Raw genomic sequence first — 27,377 nt, 5'->3', positions numbered from 1 at the left:
CTTGCCAGTAAACGTATTGTCTGGCCAATCGTTTCATCTATATAATTCCCCCATGAAAGAGATGGAATTCTGTAAGAACTAACTGATACACTAAAGTTGGTACGACTACTCGTTTCCGTTTAATGATTATGTATTTTGAAGGTAATTATCGCCATTCAAAAGGTCTGATTTCAGTTTCGATAAGTGTTCATCGCGTGAAGTTTCATCATCGTTTGTAATTTAATGTTTCGTCGGAAAAAAAATGTTATAGATTACTTCATTAGAAATTAGAGATACTTCTTCTTCCACATACTGTTCAATTTGAGAAATATTTTATTGAATAGGAGATCAGGACAGAAAATCAGCATGGACATTTTCTTCTACCCGTTTATGTCGGATTTGATAGTCAAAGTTTGTGAGCTAATTTACGTAGCGTAGAGGTCTTGCGAATGCCGTAGCTGGAGGTTTTGAATTTTCATCTACAATGTGAGTCAGTGGACAGTTACCGGTATATAGTATGAACATTTTGCCATATACTCGTATATAATAATAGAATTTTTTAGGGCAAACACAATTTCTAGTGCCTCCTTGTCATGCTGGCTATAATTCATCTCCATTTTGGTTAGTGAACGAGAACTGAAAGCAATAGACTTGACTACTCCGTTTATTGTATGTGAGAGTATTCCCGATATCCCTGTTGTCGGAGAAGCGTCGCAGTTCATTGTCAGTGGAAGGTCTGGTTTGAATGGCATTAGTACACGATCGCTTGCGATTTCATTTTTCAGTTGTATAAATGCCGCTTCACATTTTGAGGACAGTGGAATTTGTTATTTTTGTGAAGAAACAAAAATCTCAATGAATAAATAAGTTTGAGGTATTCGGTATAAACTTTGCATAATAGATAAACCATTCCTAAGAATCTCTTAACATCTTCTCGACTTGCTGGTCTAGGTGCGTTTATAATGGATGTGACCTTAATCGGGCTCGGGTTCCGGAAAGGCAAGTCCACGGTGGATGCTATCGACCGAGTGATGCAGCTGGTTGATGAGGCTGCCATGGACACTTGGTGGACTAGGAGGATACTGGTTGTTATCCTCCTGGATGTTGAAAATGCCTTCAACAGCCGGCCCTGGTGTGTTATTATGGATAAGCTTGAGGTGCGGCGTGTGATTGCGTACCTCAGGCGGTTGGTCGGCCAGCACCTGAGCGAGAGGTATGTGGTCACTAGTGCGGAGGAGCTGTCTGTTACCCATGAGGTGGTATGTGGTGTTCCGCAGGGGTCGGTACTCGGCCTTTTGCTCTGGAATATCGCTTGTGCTGAGAATCGAGTACCCGGAAGGGGTCATCGCAATCGGTTTTGCTGATAGCTTGGTACTAGTTGTTTGCAGAACAGAACTGGAAGTCGCGGAAAAGGGCATTACGGCCATCCGTATGGTGAATAATGGTTCGCTACGAGGGGCCTGAAGCTCGCGAAGCGAAAGACGATGACGGTGGTCATGGCAGGGAAGCGTAGGCTTGACCCCCATCGTCTTCGTGCCGGTGTTACCTAAGTACTGACACACGTAGTACTGGACCATCGGAGGTCGTTCCTCTGGAGCATATTCGAGAAGCTGAAGTAAAGCTAAGGGGATGGCTGATGCCCTGGCCAAGCGGAAATGGGGTCAAGCGCAAATGGCCAAGCGGAAATTTATGCGGAAATAGGGTCGCCCATCCACCGGAAGGAAAAGGCTTCTTGCTTCGGTGGCATGGTCAGTATGCCTGTATGGGGTACCGGTTTGGGCTAGGGCCCTTACTACTAGATGGGCCAGGGAGCTCCTGGTTCTGCAGATTGCACATGCCTACAGGATGGTTACCAGTGAGACCATTTTTGTCATTGCTGGGATACTGCCTCTGAGTCTCATGGTGGAGGAGAGGGCAATGAGACAACAAAGTGTATTGCCAAGTGCTGCGCACGATTGACTTACCAGGCAGTGGCAGGCTTTGCAGAAAGGTAGATTGACAAGATCTCTCATCCCGGAAATTGAAGCCTGGATAGGGGAAAGTCCAGAAACCTGTCATATGAGCTCACTCAGTTCCTGAGTAGTCATGATTATTTTGGCACTACTTGCATAGGATTGGGAAAAGAGCCCCCCCCCCCCCCTATGTAGGTATTGTGCAGTCGTTGACTCCCCAGAGCATGTGGTGTTATGGTGTGGGTGTTGGTACAATATATGGTGCCCAGCAGTCAAGGGGTTTGGGGAATTGGTAGCTGAAAACCTGGTCACCAAGATCCTCAAGTCAGAGGCAGCTTCGGGTGCTGTAACTGTTATGGTGAGGCCCTTGTGCGAGGTAGGGTGGCGGACAAGGGTGAAGAGAGGTTCTCTGATCCCTGTTTGTCCCCCTACATTAATCTCGTTAATAGACCTTGGGTCCTTTCCTCATAATTGATGGAATCGGCCTAAATATATTGTTAAATGATTTGTATTGTAACTTATCCGTATTGTAATTTATTATTGAAATTTATTTGTAATTTTTCTTTTTTATTGTATTATGTTTACCTATATATACGAAGAACATATATTGTAATTAATATAGTAATCGAAATCAATATGGGTATTTAATTGTATGTATGGATATGTAATAGAAAATTAATTGATATGTAATTGTTACTGTAATATTGAATTGTAATTGATATATTTATTGATATTGGATTGATTATTGTAATTTATTTGTAATTGTGATAATCATGGTATATTGTATGATGATTACGTATATATGACTAATTTACCCGTATATTGTAATTGATATTGATATAATTGATTTGTATTTGTAAGGTAATTGATATTATAATATTGAACTATAATTGATATGATTATTGATATGTATTGATTATTTAATTTATTTGTAATTGTACTGAACATGTTATATTGTATGATCATAATATATATTGTAATTGATGCTGTAATTATAATTGATATTGATATGTAATTGATACTGTAATATTGAACTGTATATGATTATTACTGTAATTTATTGGTATTTGTATTGTTTGGATGTGCTTGAAATTAAGTTATAAAAAAAGAGATGAAACATGGCTTCATATAGGTCTGGGAGGTAGCCCATCTGCCTAGGACACTCTGGCTAAACCACACACAAGAGTGGAGGAGTTGGAGTATATCTGATAATGGTAGGTGGAACCCTCGAGTTATTAGAGGGTGGGTGCAGGGTGAAGGATATGCGCAATGCATGTCCGGATCCTGGTAGATTAGGAACGGGTAGGGTAGCTCTCCTGCTAAGGAGTGTTTCAGCATTCCAGAAGAGGAGGTCGGGACACTCTCTTGACGCAGGAGGGACCTCGACAGGTAATGTCCAACAGGGGACAAAGACAGGAGGGCAGTCGACTGCCACAACACTGAGAGTAACTGATATTAGATCTAATGGTGGTGCTGGTTGCTCTTTAGGTGTTTAACAAGAAGGAAAGAAAAAGACCTTAGTCATGTCTTTGGAAATTTTTCCTTGTTCATTTACAAAGCCTAGGTATTGGACTTTTGTTTTGAAAAATTCATACTTTTCTTTGTTGAGATGTAAATCAACTGTTGTAATCTATTGAGGCAAGCCATCAGGTTTTTGTAGCATTCTTCTCGTGTTTTTGCATGAACTATTATATTGTCAAAGTATGTTATAACCTCTCTGAGTTTCCCAAGACTTTGTCCATGATGAGATGAAAGTCATTTGGTGCAGTTTTGATTCCAATTGAGAGGCCATTGAAGACGTAACTTCCTTTATGAGTAATAATTGTTTCAACTTTTGCACTCTCCTCAATGACTGGTACATGAAGATATGCTTTAACTAGATCTAGGGAGCAATAATATAGCCCACCAGGTTGGTCTAGTGGTTAACTTGTCATCGCAAATCAGCTGATTTCGAAGTCGAGAGTTCTAAGGTTCAAATCCTTGCAAAGGCAGTTATATGGATTTGAATACTAGATTGTGGATACCAGTGTTCTTTGTTGATTGGGTTTAAATTAACCACACTTCTTAGGAGTGGTTGACCTGACACTGTACAAGACTACATTTCATTCACATTCATACATATCATCCTCATTCATCCTCTGAAGTAATGCCTTACAGTGGTGCCAGAGGCTAAACAGAAAAAGAGAGGAAGAATAATATAAAGAATCATTGACTGTTGTAAGAAGGTTGTGAAGTTTTCGTGTAGGGTAGTGCACATCTTGTAGTTGGGGATTCACTCCTACTTTGTAATCAGCACACAGACATAGTATGGTACGATCGTGCTTGGGGATCATGACTAGTGGAGATGCCCAGTCACTTTCTTGAACTTTTGAGATAGTGCTGTGTTTTTCAAATGTTTCAAGTTTTTGTTCTACCGTTATTTTGAGAGCATGAAGAACTTCCTAGCTTTAAAAGTTACGGGTTTCGTGTTTTTCCTTAGTTTGAGAGAAATTGTAATGTTTTTGCATCTGCCAACTCATTTTACGAACAGAATGGCATATTTATTGAAGATTTCATGTTCTATGTTGCTTTGTAATTGGTGTCAATATCTTGTAGGTGAATGCCCAGGTGCCTTATCCAGGAACGGCCCAAGAGTGAAGAAAAATTGTCTGGAACCATATAAAGTCTTTCAGTTGATTTTCTATCCTTACATTGAACTTCAACCTCAGCTACTCCCAGTGGTGTAAATATTCCAGTGTGTACAAGCGAAATCATGTGTTGGTATTCTGAAGCTCAGTATTCAGATTTAGTTTATCAAAATTTGATTTGTTTAACAGTGTTTGTCCAGCTTTAGAATCCACTTCAAACTGCTGGATATTGTTGTTTATTTTTACTTGAATGAAGTATTTTTCTTTGTCTTGATCTGTTCTGTTACTGTCATATATTGTGGATTGTTCTTTGAGGAAGGCATCTTCTTCTGCATCTACTGTCTTTACACCTTTCTTTTTGGACATCAGTCGTTTTAAGCACACTTTATCAACGTGACTGCCTTGCAGTTTACAGTACTCACATTTTAATCAAGATGGGTCAACCCTGCATTGGGATAAAGTATGATTACTCCTGGCACATCTTAAGCAGAGTTCTTCAATTCCTAAATATTTTCAATTAAGTCATGGTCTGGGTCTGAATCTTGGTGGAGGACTTTGGTGTTCCTTATAATAATATCTTGAATTTGTCGTGTCTCTAGGTTTTGAGATAAAATTGCTTGCATTCCTACTTCATTGTCCAGAAACTCTGTGTACATCGGTTGAGGAATTTCTATTGGGATATCAAATTGGTAATTAGCCAGTAATGATGCTTCTAAGAATTGAGCTTTTGAAACTGCATCTTGAAAAGTTTTTGAATTATCTAGCAACAGTTGATGACATAAGTCTTGGTTGGAAAGCCCTCTGATAAATTGTAAATGGAGAAAAAGATCTGCTACAGACTTCTTACATTCGCACTGGAATTCACATGTTGGAATAAATTTACATAATTGTGTTACAAAATCTTGAATTTGTTGATTAGATCCTTGTTTTTGTGATAGGAATTTATGTCTCTCAATTAAAACGTTCTTTTTCTCAGTTAATTTCATCATAAGTTAGGGCATGGTGTTCTTTAGGTGCCACTGACAACTTTAGTAGGTTAAAGTACACGGGGCCTATACTGTTTGAAAGGACTGTTTTCAATATGTCCTTCTGCTGCTAATTCTTTCATAATAAGAAAGTTATAGAATATTTCTTTGTATTGTTGGAAATTTTCTTTAACTTTGTCAAAGTTACTTACATTATGTTGTATTGTTGGTTGAGGATTTTGATTAGTGTTGAGTCATTGTAACATCATTTGAAATTGTTGTTGTATTTGCAAAAACTGGGTAAATTGTTCGGCATTCATTTTGAGGTTATGAAGGTTTTTTAATATTGATACAATTTTCTTTCAAATTATTTATACGCTTAAAAAACAATGCTACACTTATGAATGAATATTATGAATTAAACAATTTGAATATGATTGGTATAAGTAAATTTCTTGAAATGTTTGAACATGCAAACAAACCTGCAGGACACCAGCACTTATGTTAACTGCTACATACACAAAAGTTTTTCTTTTTCTCCTCGTCGCCACTTATTATGTCTCTATTTAACTAAACACATGCATTTTCAAATTATAGAATAATATTTATTAATGAGAACATAATGAACAATTACAAAAAGTAAACGTTAAAAGGTATATTGTTAAAACTGTTCACATCATCACTCCAATCCTCAATTCAATAGTCGGCTTACATCATTATCTTGAACGTTGGGATACAACATATACCTTAAATGCTTTAAAATCATAAAGCATGTAAGTAAATTATGAAAAATACTGATGCAGACTAAATATAATTTTTTTATTAGTTGTCTAACTTCACAGACTTTCGTATTGCTTGATACCTTTATATCTTTACTTTCTCTGATAATAATCAAAGGAATTATTAAGAAAATTGTTAAAACTATATAATTTTTTACTCTCTATACAAATTTTCAAGTTATTAAAAATTATTTTGACGACATTATAAGCATTGTTTTCCTGTTTGGCTGATAATTAATCTATACTCTTCTCTATTCTGTTGCAACTGGTTTTCAAATCTTTTTTTTCTTTTTTTTGAAGCATAATTATTCTGTTTCTAATCTATTGTTGTCAAGTTAAAAATTCATTTATTGAAAATATTAAATATTTTGTTTTTTTTTTAGGTTACCCTCAACCACAGTACAGGTGGTTGAAAGATGGTGTAGAATTGGGTGATTTTAGTTCAGAACATTTCTATAAAATATTAAACACTAGAAGAGAAGATGGAGGCAGTTACCAGTGTATTGCTAAGAATGATGTAGGCTCCATACTAAGTCAAAAAACAGATGTTTCTGTAGCATGTAAGTACTATCATTATTCTTTACAATATTTTATTATTAATTTTTATGCAACTGCAATGAAAATATCCTTTTCTTATCCAAATTTTTTTTGTTAAAATTGTATGCTGGTAGAATATTTCTTTTCACTCCACTTACTGTAAATTTCAACTTTTTAATAAATTTTAATGGTTACACTAATTATGGGTATATTATATTAGTAGCTATGTATTATTAGCAGTTTTAGCTTGTTTTTATATTTATTCAAATTAAATGTGTGTTAATTTTTATTTTTTATACTAATCATTTACTTTTACTCCATTTTCTACTTTCCCGGCTATTGATCTATTACTGCTGCAACAGAATAGCTGTAAAAGTAAAGTCTAGTAATTAGACAGTTTTTTTTGTCAGGATTTTTACAAATGTTGATATTTCAAGATCTCTTGAATAAAAAAAAAAAGTTTTAGAAATTTCCAGATGTTTGTACATGCATACATGTACTGGAATGCATTCTGATTAATATCTGTAAACTGTCTCAACATAAATTCTTTGAAAATGGCTCAAAAAAGGTTTTATATGTGAGCTGTTGATAGCATTAAATTTTGGACAAAATTGAAAAAGGTGAAAGGTAGTATTAACCATTTTTAATCTTTGATATAGTGATCACAGAAGATTGAACATTAGTACAATGAGAATATTTATTAAGTTATTTAAAAGACAAAGTTCTAAGTCTGTCAGATTTATGGGTGAGAGGGAGGATATTCAACATTATTTCTAAACAACTTTTGCCTCACATCTTGAAAACCCATTAACCAAAAATGTTGAAACTTTGCAGAAATATTTGGTTACGTATTTAGCTCAGGTTTGGTATGATTTTCTGTCTAAAAAAATAAAGGGCTTTCAGAGTACCCTATTTTTTTTTTTTAGTAAACATAATCTCTTTTTAGTTTTGTTTAATAAGATTACACCAAGTCAGGCCAACTTGAAGTAAATAATTACTCCGATAAATACATTTTTAAGCTCTAAAAACTAGGGGCTGAATAGGAGCTGTACTTAAAATATCAATTTTTTTAAATTTAATTTTCAAGATTGAGAAACCAATTGCATCTACATAATTGGATACTACTGTAATAATATAGAAGACATGGGGACTTTTTAAAAATGGGGGTCCCATGGGACCTGACTTGAGAATTAAGAATTGTTTTTTTTTTTTTATTTTAATAATTCCTGAACTTTTATCTGTTTTTCAAAAATGGCTGTTATTAAAAATCTTGTCTTAAGTAATTAAGAAGCAAGGGCATTAAATGGGACTCAAAGAGACATCAGAGTTGCAGGAGTCATTAGTGTTAGTAGGGGTTGTCTTGAGATATACTGTTTGATTAAATATTGGAAAAAAGATATTATTTAACCATATTCTTAAGGGGTTTTTCAACTACTTCAAGGTATGTGCCATTAACAACAATACCAGTATATTTCCAATAATGAAGAAGCCATATAATAGTTCAGAAAAGTTCTTATGGAACCACAATTCTGCCTATTTTGAAAGTAATTGTTATACATTTTAATTTTTGATAATTTGTTATGCGAATAATTTGCTGTGTTATTTTATTTTATTTATTTTTTTATTATCTTTTTTCTTTTGACATCCTATTTGTTAATAACTTACTTGATTGTTTGACTTTAAATTATGTATATGAATTAAGAAATTAGAATTTCTTACCAAAACTACCAAAACTGAAAATTATACTAACCACTTGTCTAATAAATGATAAATATTTTTAATACTTTTTTTTATCTGAAGGCATTTTCAAAAGATAATTAATAATGTAAAGAAAAACGTTCAATTTTTATATTATCACGTGATTTTCCCCATTTTTGTAGCCACACACTTTGTAATGCTTCATTCTCCGGGAACGGAAAATATTTCACGTTCTTTTTCGCTGGCAAATCAGTTCTGCCCAAACAATTGGGGAAATAACACGACGGCATATTTACATTTTTTATCAGAATAAATTTGTATAAAAAAAAAAACACTGTTTAAAAGCGAGTAGTTATAAAATCGAGAAAATTCAGAGACAAACTATCCGTGTAAAAGCTAAAACAGAATTGTGTCTTCAGAGAGAAAATTCTTTTCTGCTTTGTCCAGGTAAAAAAATGAGTCAGAGTTGTAAAACAAAACGGATTAAGATATCAAACCTGAATGCAGAACAATTGTTCTCTTTATTGCACGCGGTTTAAAATGGTTTACCTAGAAAATCCCTTGCATTTCATTTGACTCATTAGAAAAATATGTTTATTGAATATAAAATTATTTTTCACTAAACAACTTTTTATTTTATTTTTATTTCAGTATTATAAAGTAATATTCATTTTGGTATCCGTAAAAAAATAAGTAATATCTCATTTTCCCTTGTAAATTAGATTATTAAAAGCAATTTCTTTCAAAAATTGTTTTGTGATAATATTTTTAATTAAACTAAAAAATCATCAATTCCGAAGATTGACCAAAATAAATTATTCAGATCTTTAGTTATAAAATGTTGAAATAAGTTATCACCCATTTAGTTGATTTTCTATTTTAACAGCATTAAATAGTTTCACATAATAAATGGAAAATAATATTAGTAAAAAAAATATTTTATGAGTATAAAAAAAAAATTATCGGTGATTCGATACCGAACCACACGAATAGCAAAAGGAGTCGTTACCATAGAGCCACACACGCTACACAAAGACTTTGTGTCAGTTACACTTCATAAGATGTGTCCCCTGTTTGTTTGTTTAGTTTTTCATTCATTATTTTGAATTTTATCTTAATTAACAATCATTTTCAATACTCTTAAGAATCAATAGACTTTTATAAAATATTTATTTTTATTAAGGATTATTAAAAAAAAATGTATTTATTATTTTTAATAAATATTACATCTTTATCAGTACCAAATAATACTAATTCATATTGAAAGTGAATAATCATTCATAAATATTCGATTGTTAGCTCGTTTAATCATTATCATATATTTAAATTTTTGTACAACTAAAAACTTTTGTCCCAAAATCCCTTACTTATATGTTCAAATAACCTGGTAGAAAATGAGATTTTGGGATGAGCATATACGCATGCGTGCCGAATACTGTGCGCAATGCTACACCTTGTTACTTTCATCATGCTCTTTTCAACCACTGACCAATCAGAAGCAGGTATTGTTTAATGTATCAGCTGTTTATTTACTTTGATTTTAATCCAATTTAGTAGTTAGCAAGGAGAGGTTAATTTGGAACTACACCAGTAGATAAAAGTTTCTATATTACACTTTTTATCGTTTTGTTAATTATGTTGGATTCTGAGGAAGTAATCTCTTTAACATTGATTTATATTAAAGAAAAGGCAGAACTTATGAATAATAACCTATTGCCACAGAAATGTATTTTTTGAAAAATTAAAAATATATATTCCATAAATAATGTATTCTACCACTGATTTAAATCAATAATTCCAATATTTTCTCAACCATAGAAAAAATATGGTACACAAGCAACTCTATAATGGCCATTAATGCACTCTTGCCAAGTTTATGACACTTGCCAAGCCTCGTGTTGTTAATTACTTTGCACTTGTACATCAATGGCTATCATTATAGGCTTGTTGCATAATATACTATTTCATGTTATAGATAATGATTTAAGGAATGCTAATTTCATTGTCATTCAACTATTTTGTAACAATCAGTAATTGTTCTGTTGATTTCTTTTTGAGCATTTCTATATTCTGAAATTTATATCTTATTATTTACAATTTTAATTTTTAAAACTCAGAGAAGTAATTTTTTTATTAGTTTCTAATTCATAGTTGAAATTAAGGTTCTCATTAATATTTAAATTGTTGAATGTTAATTTTAAATTGGTTATTTATAAATAATAAAAACATATCTTCTTCACAAATGTATCCAGATACACATACCCAGAAATCTAACAATTAAAATTAATGAAACACATAAGATTATTAAAAATAAAAATGATTATAAGCATCAGATAACATTATTATTAAGTAAAAATAATACTAGTAGTAACCTAATTAAAGAACAAAGCCAGATTTACACATTCAAAAATGTGATTTTAAATCACATAAATATACAATAAATATAATAATCTTCTACTACGTTAATACATTCATATACAACCCAGTAATCAAAATCAGGCAAAATATTAGTAAAAAATAACAGAAATAATTATATATCACCTCCAGCAAAGGAGACCGGTAGTTTTGTCGATGGATAATTCATGAAAAAGAACAGAACTAGTCCTAAAAACAAATGTAATAATTTGTGTTAATAAAACAATTATTAAATTATTATTTTTTAAGTGTGTAAGATACTGAGTTATTAAAAATCTCAATTAATATAATTTAGCAATTACATATAACAGCGGAATATAATTATTTGTTAAAAACTTTTTTCACTTGCTGTTTTTTTTAATATCCATATTTAGTTCTTTCACTGGTCACATTACGGAAATACATATATATTTTAAAGTATAGAAAAAATGTCAATTTTAGACATCAGTAGCAACTGATATTAGTTATAATTAGTTAATAAATAAAATTTGTAGATGATAATTGGATTAAAGAAATAATAATTTAATTTAAATTACTAATATTTATATTTAAGTTACCATATCAAAGACAATAATTTCATTATCTAACGACAGGTTATTAAGAGCAGTAGAAAACTAGACCAATGATTTAGGTGGTAAACATTCATCTACATATTTCTAACACTTTAGATTATGATCTTAATTAAATTTTATTTTTAATAAAAAAATAAAATATATATATGTACTATAATTACACATAATTGGTTATTTTTTTAAATTACATAGGTTTTATTGCTGTTCTCTTGACATTACAAATAAAAGATTTTACTTAATTTTACATGTAATTTAAAATATTCAACAGAATTTTATTTAAAATTATAGGTGGTTCTTTAAAATTAAGTTATTTTTTTCCCTGTCAGATATGGGAGTATTTGAAGATCAGACTGAACGTACTATTGTTGTTGATTGGGGCCATGCTGCAGTTTTGGAACTGCCACTTATATCTTCACATCCTGAACCTCTTGTTTTCTGGCAGGCAGATGATGGTACTCAGTTATATGATAGAAAGTATGCTGTCACAGCCAAACATGAATTAGTTATATTAGCTGCTTCTGAATCAGACCAAAAAGCATACAGGTATGTATATAAACATGGCTTGGCTGATAAATTTTGCACACTAGTGTGCTACACAGAAACAAACGGTACTATTGAGTTGGGTGTTGTAGCACATGATAGCTAAAATCCCACTCTACAAACCTGCGATAATGCGTTGAAATCCATTTACCGGTTTGTTTTCAGTAGCAGTTAAAATGGAGTCAGGTACAGTCAATATGTCAACATGGTTAAAACAGTGATCGACTTTTTAACAGCAGAAAATATGAATCCTACAAATATTTTCCATCTTTTAAAAGCAGTTTACAGTAGTGAAACTGTTGACAGGAGTAGGAGTACTGTGAAAGGAGGTGGATGATTTGCTTCAAAGTGACTGACAAATCACCCAGCAACACATCACTACTCAGTTAGGCATATCTTAAGAATGAGTAGGCCATATTATCCAGCAATTGGGTTACTGTAAAATCTGTACATGATGGGTACCACACAAACTCTCTGATGGCTCTCCGCAAGCTGAAGTTTGAACCTATTCCGCATCCGGCATACTCGCCGGATTTGGCTCCGTGCGACTTCCACTTCTTCCCTCATCTCAAGAGGGATCTCAAAGGTAATCATTACATCACCGATGATGAGGTGAAGGAAGCTGTGGCTTCTTGGATCCGAGAAAGATTACCAGAATTTTTCAGTGACGGAATGCAAAAACTTGTCACACGTTGGGAAAAGTGTATCAGTGTATATTGAAAACTAAATAATGCATTTTGTAGCTAAGGTATTGTACTTTTATTCATTTTTATTTTATTACAATATCTCTTTTCATTCCCATGCTATGCATATATGTACAAAATTTATCAGCCAAGCCTCAAACATTTAATATTTTGTTGTATAATTTTTTTTGTTGTAGATCATGTGAGCGGTTTTATGCAATTATGTTTAATGCTAATTTTTTTTAATTTTTGTATATCTACTCTACTACTTACTTTTTTTGTTTTCAGAAAGCATCACAGTAAAAGGAATTTAATATCAATCTTTTAATTTTTTTCAGTTGTGGAAAAAATAAGTGCAATCAAAGTAGTGAAGTTTTTGAAGAAATTTTGAAAATTATGTATAAAAAGTGCTTTTTACAATACAAAAATATATAAAAGTATATATATATATTTCTTCAATGAGAGGGTTTAATTTCTCTATATTTTTTTTTTTTACCAAACTTTATAATTAAATCTTGTGTAATTTAATGTTTATTAATAATAATTTTCTAAATTCTCCCCTAAAATTTTATTTCAAGCTGCTTTTATGACACTTAAAAATTAATTATTTCAGAATAATTCTAGTTTCAGCTCCATAGATTATTATTTTTTCTTCACAGTGCCTTAAAAAAGTAAACTATAACTAACTGGATGTGTCTAGGTTAAGGACAGGATGCTGCCTCTCACTGACACTGTTCAACATTTATATTGAAAATATGATGAGGAATATATTAGATGAAAGAAAAAAAGGAATAAATATAGGAGAACAAAAAATAAGATTCATAAGGTTTGCTGATGATATGGTAATTCCCCCATAATGCCATACACCCACTTCAAAGATTGTTAATAGCCCTAAAGGAAGGAATGAAAATAAATATAGAAAAAACTATAGTAATGGACATAAAAAACAGAGGACATTTAGTGGTGAGAACAATTGAAGGAAGATTAAAAAGAATAGATATTTGAGACTATAACGACAGTGGACTGAAAGTGCACAATTGAAACAAAAGGAAGGATACCAATGGTAGAGGAAACCTTCAGTTTCCTTTGCCATTTATTATGTAGAAAGAATAAAATCTCTATGAAGGAGTATGAAATCACTACATAGTAAAAGTATGGATGTAGAGCTAATGAAGAGGTTAGCCAAATGTCTTGATATTTAATGAAGTGTCTTGATATTTCTTGGTGAAGCATTGGTGATGAGGAAGAGGGAAGAGGAAAAGGAATTGATTTGAGACTTTTGAGATGTAGATACAGAGAAAGATGGTAAAAGTAAAATGGATGTATTATGTGAGGAATGAGAAAGTAATGAACAGGATGAAAAAAGAGACCACACTTATGAGGAAAGTATAAAAAAAAAGAAACTAATTAGGACATGTGGTTAAGAAAAGTTAAATTTTGACAATTGCATTGGAAGGATCAGTAGAAGTAAAGAGGAAGCGAGGAAGATGAAGCATGAAGTTAAAAGATGAGGTGAAGATTGGAAACTACAAGATGAAAAGAAAGGCTTGGAACAGAAATGGATGGAGACAGCAATGGCGTAAGGGAGAACTAGGCAGAACCACTAGGCACTCCACTAGGCAGAACGCTGGATGATATCTTTTTTTTTAACCTCTGGGACCACTGTTAGGCATTGCTTCAGAGGAAGAGATGAATGACAAGTAATGTGTGAAAATGGCATCCCTGACCGGGATTCAAACCTGGTACCTCCGAATGATAGGTCGAGATGCCGTGGAGGCCAGCATAATAATGTATGTTAGACTTAGGTAGACTTTTCTTTCTTTATTAAAATTTTAATCTTCATATGCTACAAATCAAATTAATTATTTCATTACATATTTGTAAATGTTTCTTTATTAATTTTCTTAGTCAAAAGTGTTGTATCTCTCTTTTTTAAAACATAAATTATTTACATTTTGCATGGTTAGGTGTGAAGTTCTTTATTTTTAAAACACCTGTTCTAATTTTTCATTAAAAACAACTTGTAAAAATATTACTGGAAAAAAATTAAAAATAAATGTAAGCAAAAAACTTACATGAAAAATCTGATTCCGGTAATATTAATTATTTTAAATTACATCATTGCAGTACATATTTAAAAAATCATAGGTTATAAAATCAGGAAATGACAGAAATGATGTTAATTGACATGAGAAACTATCATTTATATCACCCAATAATATGAATAAAAAAACAAATATCACTGTTACAATCACTGAACATAAATCAATGTAAATTGAATTAATAAAACAAAACAAAACATCATTATTTGTTCAAAGAAAATAGTATTTAATACCAATTATGCAATAAGTAACTCTCAAGGGCAAGCTTTTAAATTTGATGTGTTGGCTTCATAGCAGTGTAGTAGTTACATAACATAGATTTAAGTGACAGAATTTATTATATCTGAAAAGTATTATTTATTTTTACTTCTTTTTTTTTTTTTGTCTTCAGTCATTTGACTGGTTTGATGCAGCTCTCCAAGATTCCCTATCTAGTGCTAGTCGTTTCATTTCAGTATATCCTCTACATCCTACATCCCTAACAATTTGTTTTACATATTCCAAACGTGGCCTGCCTACACAATTTTTTCCTTCTACCTGCCCTTCCAATATTAAAGCGACTATTCCAGGATGCCTTAGTATGTGGCCTATAAGTCTGTCTCTTCTTTTAACTATATTTTTCCAAATGCTTCTTTCTTCATCTATTTGCCACAATACCGCTTCATTTGTCAATTTATCCATCCATCTGATTTTTAACATTCTCCTGTAGCACCACATTTCAAAAGCTTCTAATCTTTTCTTCTCAGATACTACGATTGTCCAAGTTTCACTTCCATATAAAGCGACACTCCAAACATATACTTTCAAAAATCTTTTCCTGACATTTAAATTAATTTTTGATGTAAACAAATTATATTTCTTACTGAAGGCTCGTTTCGCTTGTGCTATTCGGCATTTTATATCACTCCTGCTTCGTCCATCTTTAATAATTCTACTTCCCAAATAACAAAATTCTTCTACCTCCATAATCTTTTCTCCTCCTATTTTCACATTCAGCGGTCCATCTTTGTTATTTCTTCTGCATTTCATTACTTTTGTTTTGTTCTTGTTTATTTTTACTTCATAATGTTAAATTTCCAGAGTGGTTCTTCCTGATTTATTTGAGATTTTTTGAAAACATCCAATTGTCTTAACAGGACCTGATATCTACTTTATCAATTGGCTATGAAATAGTTTGTTTTGTGTTTATGTGAAATTCAACACTCTTTTTAAGTAGTAATACTTATAAAAGTGCAAAGAAAAAAATGAGTTAATCTGGAAGAATTTATAATTATTTATAAAATTCTGCTGTGTAAATGGCAATTGTGGATTTATCCATATAAATTTCAATACGCTAATTTAAGAGTGTTATTCTGTTTAAATATTTATGATTGTATTAATTTATGTGATGTTATTTTTTATTTTTATAGAGCAAGAGCGACCAATACACAACTTGGTAAAGAAGAAAATAGTGCTTATATACGTGTTAATGTTAAAGGAAGTGATACTGGAACAGAAATTGCACCACAAATAGTTGTCAGACCATTAGATATGCATATTATTAAAGGACAACTTGTCACCGACATACAGTGCATTGTTAATGCCTGGTCAGTAATTAATTTTTTTTTCAGTAATTAGTAATAATTCTATTTAATGCTCAAAACCATGATGTTTAGCATTTTGATAAGAGTATAATTAGAAATTAGTGGATCATAATTAAATTGTTTTGCTTATAGATCAGTTGATTTTTAGTTCAGTTCCTGGCTGGCTCAAACAAGCATTTTCTCTTTTTATTATGTGTACTGATATATTCTGTGAATGATTGCTGATGATTATGGTTGTTACTAAACCAGTCCCATGATTTTTTTATAAGGTACTGATAATGTAATTTATATTGTTAAAAACTTTATTCAAATTAATTATGTATGCCACATTTATGTTTTGTATTACCCTTGAAAACTTGATTTGGCTACCACAATTGTTTTCACGTAAGATTAATAAACATACTCATTTAAACCTCAGCATAACCAAGCAACCAAAATAATGTCGCTTCACTTCTATCTATTAGCCACTTTTCTCTTCCAAGCTGTGAGGTCACACTTCAAATCTTCAATCCATCTTCTTCTTAAGTGATTCCTAGCCTCCTTCCTCAATGATTTTTTATATGTCTTGTCTTCATACTTCTTGCATCACTCACCTTTTTCACATGTCCTAACCAATTTATTCTCACCTTTAATCTCTTGGTCATTATTTCAGGCCAGCTATATGTAGCTTCCATAATTTCATATTGATACCCATTGTTCTTCATATACTATACCATATTGTTTTAAAATTAATAAATTCTATAATAAATTAAAAACAATCAGTTTTTTCAGTTTTGCATCTTTTGTGTGTTTTTTTCTTTGTTTTTGGTACTTAATTATATTCTTTTAGAATTGTACTGTATCTGTGAGCATGGACATAGCATATAGATCTTTGATAGGAGATTAAAATGTATGTTATTTATAAATGACAGCTCAGCTAACATTGAGACAATACCACTAATAGAATCCTAATGATTACAAAATGCTGATTACATCAATCATGCGCACTTAGTATTAAGGGATGTAAAAAGTATTTCTTAATTAATTAATTAGGGGGGGTTTGTAAATTATCCCAGTAGTGAAATAATAAAAAGATGTGTTAATTATTTAATACAAGTAACAAAAAATATTATATATATATATATATATATATATATATATATATATAATTTTTGTCAGATTATGAGGAGGGGTTTGAAAATTTTGAAATTATTTAATATGAGTTTAGGAATTTTTTAATTTATAATTTATCTTTTACCAATTCATCAAAAAGATTATAATATATAAATCACACATAGAAAATTATATTATGCATAAAAAATGTATAACTTGAGATTCAGTATCTACATCATATTACATTTAAAATATACAGAATAATATTCAGTTTATTCCAGTATTTCTTATTCAAAGAAGAAATTATAAAACTACTTCATTCTGAGCTAGATTTCTTTCCAAATTAAGTTCTTCTAGGGAATGCCACTAGAAGCATTAAGTTTTATTGTACTGGGTTGGATTATGATTTTTTATTGTATATAATGTGTTTCAAGAATGTGTATGATTTAAATAGTATTTGTTAACTTAGATTATTGTTTTTTGCATTTATACATTTTAAGTTATTCAAGTATGTGTAGTTTTTTCTTTTTCTTTAAGTTTTTATTTTGTTGACATCTATCTACATGTAACATGTTTCAATGGATTGGTTTATGTGGAACTAAATTAAGTATTAATTATGAGAGGAACATGGGCATGATGATCATGATGAAGGTGGCGTTATTGGATGTAATTTGCCATTTAGGTTTGATAAAGTGAATCGTTTCACATTTTTTTGGTTACATTAGTTAGTGGTTGTGGACACTGCATTCAGATATTCTGTTAAGAAACAAACTAGAGTATCATGAGTTGTTTGATGAAAGAGAAAAATTACTATAGTTATAAATTGTTACTTGTGTTTTTTGTAAATTGTTTATTTGTTAAAGAAAAAGGACAATAAAAATGAACAAAGTTGAATTAAAAAAAAAATTAAGTATGAAGTGATTTACCTTCAATTGCATTTTGTTTTACTCTACAAATGAATGATACAACTTTTAATTAAGTTCTGCATGCAAAAAACAGGATCCAACTTTTCGCAATAATATTTTATTCATAATAATGTAACTTTGACCTTAAAATAAATTGTAATCAATTTCAAAACTGTTAAAGTATAACTATTGAGTTTAATGAAATATTCTTAAGTAGTTTATTTTGTTATAATATATTTAAATCAGATTCAACTGCAAATTTATAAAATGAAAAACATTGTAGTGGGTCCAAGATACTGTGACTATGGGCTGAGGAAGTTAAGATTTTCCAAACTTTTGTGGATTTTTGGCCAGCTTCATGTGTAATTTTATTTAACCATAGTTTATATCACAGATCAACTTTGTAACTGCTGATCAGAAATATGCTAGCTATAATTCTAACTAACAGGTTATACTTCTATGCCTATTTGTTTTCAGAATTTTTAGCTAAAACAGTGTATTATGTATGTAATACATGTGTGTACCCTTATGTATTAAGAATCGCTGTTTTTCCAAGAAGCAGCTTAACTTTAGCTAGGATTTTTTTCACCAGTTGGAAAGAAAACCCTCAGGATAGGTTCTTAAGCAAAATTGCCTTTCACAAATGAGACAAATATACTAAGTATGTATAACTTTTCATTCCGTACAATTGTAGCTCAGATCCAGTGCACACAGTTAAACCCTCCAAAGCTCTCAGAGGAGGAAGGGATCAAACATATAGGAAAATGGCGAGAAAAGGACTTTCTACATAGACTACCAAACAAGACAAATAGCCCCTTCCTAAGGAGTGTTTTAATCCTCCTTCAGACCCCCCTGCAAAATTATTTATTTAATTACATATAATTATTTATTTTTGCATATGAATTCTTCTTTTTTTAATTTATTTATTTTTTTAATATTTGGACCATCTAAAGATCACATTTCAAAGAACAACTTTACTTTGTACTTTATTTCCTTTTCAATCATTACTCTTTCAACCTTTGACTAACTTTGTCTTTTTTTGTGATAATTTTCCTCCCCTTTTTTCCTTTGGTTTTTCCTAAAAGCTCTTGAAATTTGTTATTTTCTTTCTGAAAGTATTTCATCTATAATTTTTTCTTTAACATTTTAGCCTCCAGATATTTTTCAATTTCTTGAAACTAGTTATTTAATTAAGAACCAGTTAATTTTTAATTTAGAATGATAATTAAAGATTCTTTTTGTTAATCTGTTTCTTCCATTTGTTTAAGTGTCTGTAAAAGCCTAATCTTATTTTTGTTATAGAGTACGTATTTCTACTTTTTTTAAATTTCTGATAAATTTCTTCAGTTGATTTTAAGATATTTTGATTATACTACATTTAGGTCATAAAATCTTTCTTAAAATTGACCTTTATTTTTTAATTATTTTTCCAATTACAAATGTTTGACTACCATTGTTTCCACAGCTTATAAGTATTCTGGTTTAATGGTTGTGTTATAGTGTCTAAATTGTGCTAAAAAGAAATAATTTTTTTTATATATATATTTTTTGTTGGTTGATAGGCTAGTTCCATTTTATTTATTTTCATTTGTGAGTTGGATCAGATGTCAGTTTTCATTTCTTATTATTAAGATAACAATTTTTTGCTTAATCTGTCCACTATATTTGAATATTTTTCAATCATTTAAAAGTAAACTACAGTGACAAATAATGAATGAGATGGGTCAAAAGAGAAGCACATAATATTATTTTTTTGTTGATTTGAAGTATTGGATAGAAAACTTTAGTATGATGACTCATCAGACAATTGCTACTTATTAAAATGAAAGATTTAGTTGTGTTGATTTTATAATTGTTTTATTTGTATCTTTAGAAAAAATTAGTTCCTCATTGAAGATTATATTAATATATTCTTTTGTATTTTTACATATATTTATTTTGTATTGTGGCAGGCCACTGCACGAGCTAGAAACATTATGGATGAAAGATGGCATACCACTTGAGAATACTGGTATCAATCACAATTTTAATGATCCTTGGAATAGAACATTATCACTGTTGAATGCAAATTTAACTCACACCGGTAAATATTCATGTCAAGCTAGATTGAGAACTGGTGGCTTTCCTACTGTATCTGCTGATGCCAATATAGTTGTTCTTGGTAAGAATTTTAGTATTTTTCTTTATCAACTTTTATTATTTTAAAAATATACCTTATTTTTAGTTTACAGTTACTAAGCTCTTTTATATTACTATAATAAGGTGTTTTACCGTTACAACAGAACCGTGTCACCAATAATATTGCTGTATGTAATTTTCCTTAATGTGTGATTATTTTCATTTCCTTCTCTATCATATTTGTGCTTTGGTTAATTCTTTTCAGTTTTTCTGACCCTTCTAGTATTCTCACTGCTTATATTAAACTTCTATGGTTTTAGCCATTGGCGCATTACTTTACTTCCATGATTTTACTCCTAAAAGGTTTTAAGTACTGCTGAACCACCAAATTGTAAAGAATGCAGTTCACTGTCATCATTATACCATACAAATTATTATTACCTTTATTTTTTTACTCTTCCAGTATTTTGTTACTGTACTTCCTGGTATACTTACTACATTGTATTTTAAGTATAACATTGGTAATCACTTATCTGTCATCTTGACAGTTCAGTTAGTCAAGCAACCAATATTATATTAGCAAATTTTTATAAATATTGTAGTAATATTGCACATAAAATAATAAATATAATTGTTGAGAATATAAAATTCTCTTTTTAACAAACAATAAATATAATTATTTGTTTGGAATTATGTATTACTGGTAAGGTAGACTTACAAAATAGATTTTATTGTAAACAAATGTTTGCTGAATGAAAAGAAAGTTATACAAGAATCATCTTTTAAGTTTTTATGAAAACAGTGAAAGAAAACAGATTTTTTGGTACAAATCATTTTATTGTTTCTCAAAATATTTATTTACCTTTAAGATTTATATACTTTTGCATACATTTTAACCAATTCAAAAAACATTTTTCCACTTGGAATTTGCAAAACCATGTTTTTGAGGTACCTCAAAAACATTGTTTTGGAAGGATTCAACTGCTTCTTGAGGTGATGAAAATCACTGTCCAATCATTTTTGTTTGATATTCAGGAACAAAAAGTAGTTGTTAGGAAATAAATCAAATCGGAAATGAATACAAGCAATGAAACATTAATTCAAAGTTTTTCTCTGTCAAATAATCAATTGTTTGACGTGCTGTGTGAGAGCTGGCATTGTCATGATGAAGAGTGATGTGATGTTTTCAGTTGTTTTTCCTGATTTCATTGATAACTTCTGGCAAAAAAATTGTTGTATACCATTCAGAATTAACTGTTTTTCAATTCTCCAAAGAAGTGGTTGCTACATGTTCAGTATAACCAAAGAAACAAGCAATCATTTTCTTGGAATTTCTTTGCGAATGAACTACTTTTGTTGGATTCGGTTCATCTTGGTACACCCATACAGTTGATTATTGCTTTGTTTCTCCTAAAAATTGTTTAATTTTTATTATTGTAATGCACTTCTAGAAAAATATTTTTAGTAAATAAAGAAAGAAAATAGAATTGTATATCATTTTGAGAGAAATGTTTTTGAAATTGAGAATGGGATTTCTTCCCCCAAAGAGGTGGACATTTTTTTGTGATTTAGAGGATTTCAGGAAGAAAAGAATTCAGGCAAGAAAAATTTTAAATAATTTTGATGAACATTTTTTCTGTTAATTTGAGTTCTGCATATGTGTAAGGTTTGGTTCCCAGAGAAACAAACTAGTTTTGTTTGTTGAGTGATACAACCTAAGAACAAAATTTTTAGAAAACGTTTTTAATAAATTACTGCATTTGATCTAAATATTCTTAAACATTTTAAAGAAATATTTATGCTGCTCTGTGGCTTAATAGAAAATAACTGTTTATTTTGTAGAAGTTCCATCATTTGCGGGTATATTGCGTCCTGAGACTTTAGCTGAATATGGTGCAATGGTGAAATTGTCTTGTGAAGCTTTTGGTGTTCCAACCCCAAGTATAACTTGGTTAAGAAATGCAAAAGATGTTTCCTTAATACAAAATTATAAAGATAGGTAAGTATATTTATTTATTAAGACTTTTTATATTATTTACTTTAAAGTTTTTATATTAAAGCTGTTATTCAAATCAATAACCGCCTTGGTTTAATACCTCAGTTAGGTGTACTAATTCTGCCGGTGCCCGTGGTGCAAGTGGTAGCATCTTCTTGGCCTTTCACCCAGAGGTCTGGGTTCAAATCCCAGTCAGGCATGGCATTTTTCACACACACTACAAAACATTCATCTCATCCTCTGTGGAATGAATTGCTTAACTGCGGACCCAGAGGTAAAAAAAAAAAGAAAAGAAAAGCGTACTAATTCTATAACTTAATTTCGCTGGTTCATAATTCAAATTAATAATAGGTCATTGTTCAGCAACGATAAATATAATTTAATATAATCTTTAAATTTTACATTATAAAATATTACATTGTTGAATATGCTATGAGTTGATGAGTATATACATGGTGATAATGTGAAGTGTAAATGAAGACTGAACAATACAATAAATTAGATACGTTGTTACTATAAAATATCATCTGGTAACATAGGCCAGCTGAATATAAGCAAATTTACTCTTACAAATGAATAAGAAGAAAGAGACAATTTATGTATTTATTTACTTTTACAAATGAATAAGAAGAAAAAGAGACATGAGGCTTAACAGCTGTCCAGCTCAACTAAATGTTAATAAATGACTGCCATGGAATTAATTTGCCTTATAAAGGAAATGTTATTACAGTAACCATCATATTTTATGATAAAAAAACAAGATATAGGATGACATTTTATATCTTTTTTGATAAATCCTAGTTATTTATAAATTGAAATGATCAGCAGTTTAAAAATAGTTTTATGTAATTGTACAGTAAGCAGTCATTTCATGATACCTATTTTTACTGTTTAACACAAATTAGAGTAAAAAAGCATATTACACAGATGATCCTTTTTAAGTTCTATATAATTTTTTTTTAATTGTAAAATCTCTGAAAACTTAATTGATTTGTCAATAATACAAATTATTGTTTTTACTGGTTGTAAAATAAATATGAACTTGTTAAATGCCCTTTTTTGTAATTGAAATATTTCAAATTAAATTCATCTTTCTTTACTTTACTGGGAATGGTGAATATAGAAACTGAAATTTTGAAAGAATCATAATTAGTATATTTAAAATTGTAAACTTGCCATGTATACTTTTTTTACTTACATTATTTCTTTTAACATTGTTAATAAACAACGGTTGGCTGAAGTGTAATGCACATTTTTTAACTTGCAATTGAAACAGTATAACATAAATGCACATTTTATTTGCTGCAAAAATTTACGTTTATTTTTCTACATAGTCATCATAAACCAGATACAAATTTCTCCCCAATGTTGAACCAGTTTTCTCATTCCATCGATTAAAAATATTGGTCATTCTTGATCCACTGCATCCTTCAGTTCATCATCCATGGTGAAATGAACACCTTTAATAGCCCTCTTTGATTGCAGAAAGAAGTGAATATAACAGAGTACCAAATCTGGTAAATATAGAGTGTGTGGTATAGGTTAAAATATCTATTTTACAAGAGCCTTGGAGATTGCACACAATCTGTATGGCTGAGCATTATTGTGTTAAAGATTTATGGATTGTCGAACAAGTGTCTTCCCAAGGTGTTTTAACATCTGTATGTATTTCTCAGAATTTATAGTCGACTTGGCTTCCAGGTAGAGTCGGTCACATACACATGTTTGGAATCCCAGAACACTGTTACAAATTTTTTCCAGAGGTTCCTGTTTTGACTTTTTTTCAACTGTGTCAAACCATAGTTCCAGTATTCCATGCTCTGTTGTTTTTCTTCTGGGTCATGAAGATGCACCCAAGTTTCATCTCCTGTTACAATATTTAAAGGAAGTCATCTTCCTCATCTTGTTAACACTTCAGAAGCTGTTCAGAACATTCCTTTTGATGTTTGTTCTTTTGTGAAAATTTATGTGGTACCCAGCATGAACTGATTTTATAGTAGCCCAGTTGTGCAATAATGTATTCTATTCATTCTTTTGATATAATTATCTGAGTTACAATGCGTTGCTGTGTGATGCAGCGGTCATTTTGAATCATTTCATCCATCTCCTTTTGTTGCTTCTCATCAGTCTTAGAAACAGATGAGACCATTGCAAGGTTCATCCTCAAAATTGACTTTACTAGCTTCTGAAGATTTTATTACCTACCTACTCGCAGTACTTTGATCTCTAGTTTCATCAGCATAAACTGCTTTTAGACAATCATGAATGTCCCTAGCATTCACTTTTTCTACTGTTAAAAAAATTCAGTCCTTACCAGTTGCTTTAGACACTTTGATGTAGCAGTTGTACTCACCTATTTAAACAAGTTTAAATAGATGACTCGTATTACTGTTTTACTTTATTACCAGTAATTACCCTAGTAATAAAGAAACAGAATGAGAGTAAATAGAGCCGTAGGAGGTAGTCCTTCCACCATGCTATCCCATTATTGTGGTGATCTCTCAAATGGAAAGGAATTTGAGCGATCCAAAGTGATATAAAAAGTTTTAGAACAGATCAGAATTTATGGGGGAAGATGGAATGGATGGGAAAGATGGATGGTTGACTTTCTTCTTGACTTTTTCTGATGGCATAAGGGAAAATAAAAAAATATTAATCATAGATTTCTTATTGCTTCATTGTTAACCATACTTTAATTTTTGTTTTTTTTTAGGTATACATTTGAGGAGGATGGTTCATTAATAATAAAAAAGTTGAGGATGGATGATACTGGTATGTTTCAGTGTTTAGCGACTAATGAAGCTGGCTCAGATTCCACAACTACTTGGTTAAAAGTTAAAAGTAAGTTTTATGCTTTATATTATAAATAATATATGTCTAAAATAAAATAACAGTTTACTTTAAAACATAGTTTAATTACTAGTCATTTCATAATGCGAGAATGATAAGATATAATTTTTTTAACTTCAGTAGAGAGTAATTTCTTTAATTGTGTGCAGTGTTAGGTGTTCTTATGCTAAAATTCCCTTTTCATGGATATATTTTGGAATTAACGTTAATTACATTATGATTTAACCCTTTTTAATAAAAAATCCTGCTTAGACTTGTTAATCAGAAATTTTTTGAAAGGTAAGGGCATTTTGAAATAAAAATGAAACTGAAAAATATGAACAAACTTTATTTCTTAAGCATAAAAACTACATTTATTTATTACATTTCTACATAGCTACTTCAATTTTAATGAATTTTTCATAGAATCACTATCTTCTTCATTACCTCTTCAAGAAATTTTGCCAACAGTGGCTTAAACCTTGCAGTAATGTCGTTTTTGAATTCATCATATCATCAAACCTCTGTGATGCAAGGCACTATTTATGTTGAACAATAAGAAAATAATTGCTGGAAGCTAAGTCAGAGCTGTGGGAGATTTTCCAATTTCCTTACTATCTGATTTGGCATGTGTGGCCAGGCATTGTCATGCAGAAACAAAATCCTGCGGGATAGCATCCCTCATCATTTATTTTTTATAGTTCTTCTAATATTTTATAACATTTTGCCATAAGTATTGGCATTCACAGTGGTTCTGCAACCACTAAATTTTTGTCAAGCAAGATACCCTTTTGATCCCAAAAAACAGTTCTCATAAGCTTCTTTACAGAATATTTTTGATTGAACTTTTTTGGTCTAGGAGATCATAAATGCCACCATTGCATCAACTGCTGTTTTGTCTCTATGCTCAAATAAGAAATCCAGTTTTCAATCCTGGTAACAGTGCAATCAGCATCTACATTTTCTTAATGCTGTATAATCTATGCACTACAGCAAGAGGATTTCCTTGTGTGTGCCTTTTCATATCTTTGACATTCAACCAACACAATTTTATAGTTTTATTATTTTTGCCCAATCTTTCAGTCAAAACTTTATAAATAAAGATTGTGAAAGATCAGAGACAGTTGTGACATAGTGAAGCATTGATTTTTCTAAAACGTTTTCATCAACTTTTTCAAGCAAATCATCTGTTATCAGTGATGACTAGCCTTATTTATCCTGAAAATTTGTTTGACCTTCTTGAAATGTATGGCACTACTGTCTTCCATTCATAATACTCAGCACCATTCATAATATTCAGCATTTAAACGTCACAAATTTGCCTGTGAATTTCAGCTTCAAATTTTTTTTTGCCATCAAAAAGTGGATTTCTCCTTGTACTTTATACTCTACGGGATCATGAATTGTAGCACTCATTATAAATGGATGAATATAAGCAAATTACAAACTGACAAAACTTTTGTTACTATCAGCTGATTATTGGTTGAAATAACTGAGGTATGCAAGCATCATTTGTTTACATCTTTTATATAGGCGGCAGATTCAAACCACACTTTTCATTGAAAAATGCCTCATATTAATTTAAATTTTTTTTCCATAGTTCTCAACTCTCTACATACTTTATCCTTTTTTAGTAGCCTTTGAAAGGATCTAACAAAATCTTTTCCAGATTGAAATTTATTTTGTTATCATTGCTGGTTAGGTTTATTACAGCTTGAAATACATTTTTCAATCACAATTCTCAATTTTTTGAACAGGGAGTAGCAACTACACGGGTAGATTACAAAGATACTGAAGATGTTTACAGTAAATTTAAAATGCATTAAGGAATGTATGGGCTTCTTTTAAAATTTATCTGCTAGAAATTAATGAATCAGTTTATGCACACTTAAATTTATGCGACTTCGGATTGTTGTACTTTCAGGTTGAATATTAGTTGAGAATTATCAAGTTTTATTTATCACATTTAGTGAACGCCTATACAATCAACTGCAAGTTATTATAT

The 27,377-nt window shown here is 30.7% G+C and overlaps 1 protein-coding gene across 1 annotated transcript in view; it reads left to right on the top strand.

The window, feature by feature from the left end:
• sdk (sidekick cell adhesion molecule) overlaps positions 1 to 27,377 on the top strand; it is a 297,836-nt gene that overhangs the window by 143,624 nt on the left and 126,835 nt on the right. Inside the window, exons 3-8 of the mRNA XM_075363797.1 lie at positions 6,686 to 6,862; positions 11,851 to 12,067; positions 16,259 to 16,435; positions 20,382 to 20,590; positions 22,390 to 22,546; positions 25,257 to 25,384. Coding sequence (XP_075219912.1) covers positions 6,686 to 6,862; positions 11,851 to 12,067; positions 16,259 to 16,435; positions 20,382 to 20,590; positions 22,390 to 22,546; positions 25,257 to 25,384 — 1,065 coding nt within the window. The remainder of the gene's footprint in view (positions 1 to 6,685; positions 6,863 to 11,850; positions 12,068 to 16,258; positions 16,436 to 20,381; positions 20,591 to 22,389; positions 22,547 to 25,256; positions 25,385 to 27,377) is intronic.

The sequence above is a fragment of the Lycorma delicatula genome, chromosome 4 (genome assembly GCF_047948215.1).
Source record: "Lycorma delicatula isolate Av1 chromosome 4, ASM4794821v1, whole genome shotgun sequence".
Classification (NCBI taxonomy): domain Eukaryota; kingdom Metazoa; phylum Arthropoda; class Insecta; order Hemiptera; family Fulgoridae; genus Lycorma; species Lycorma delicatula.
Note: the sequence above shows the minus strand (reverse complement) of the source record. Positions and strands in the feature narration are given on the sequence as shown.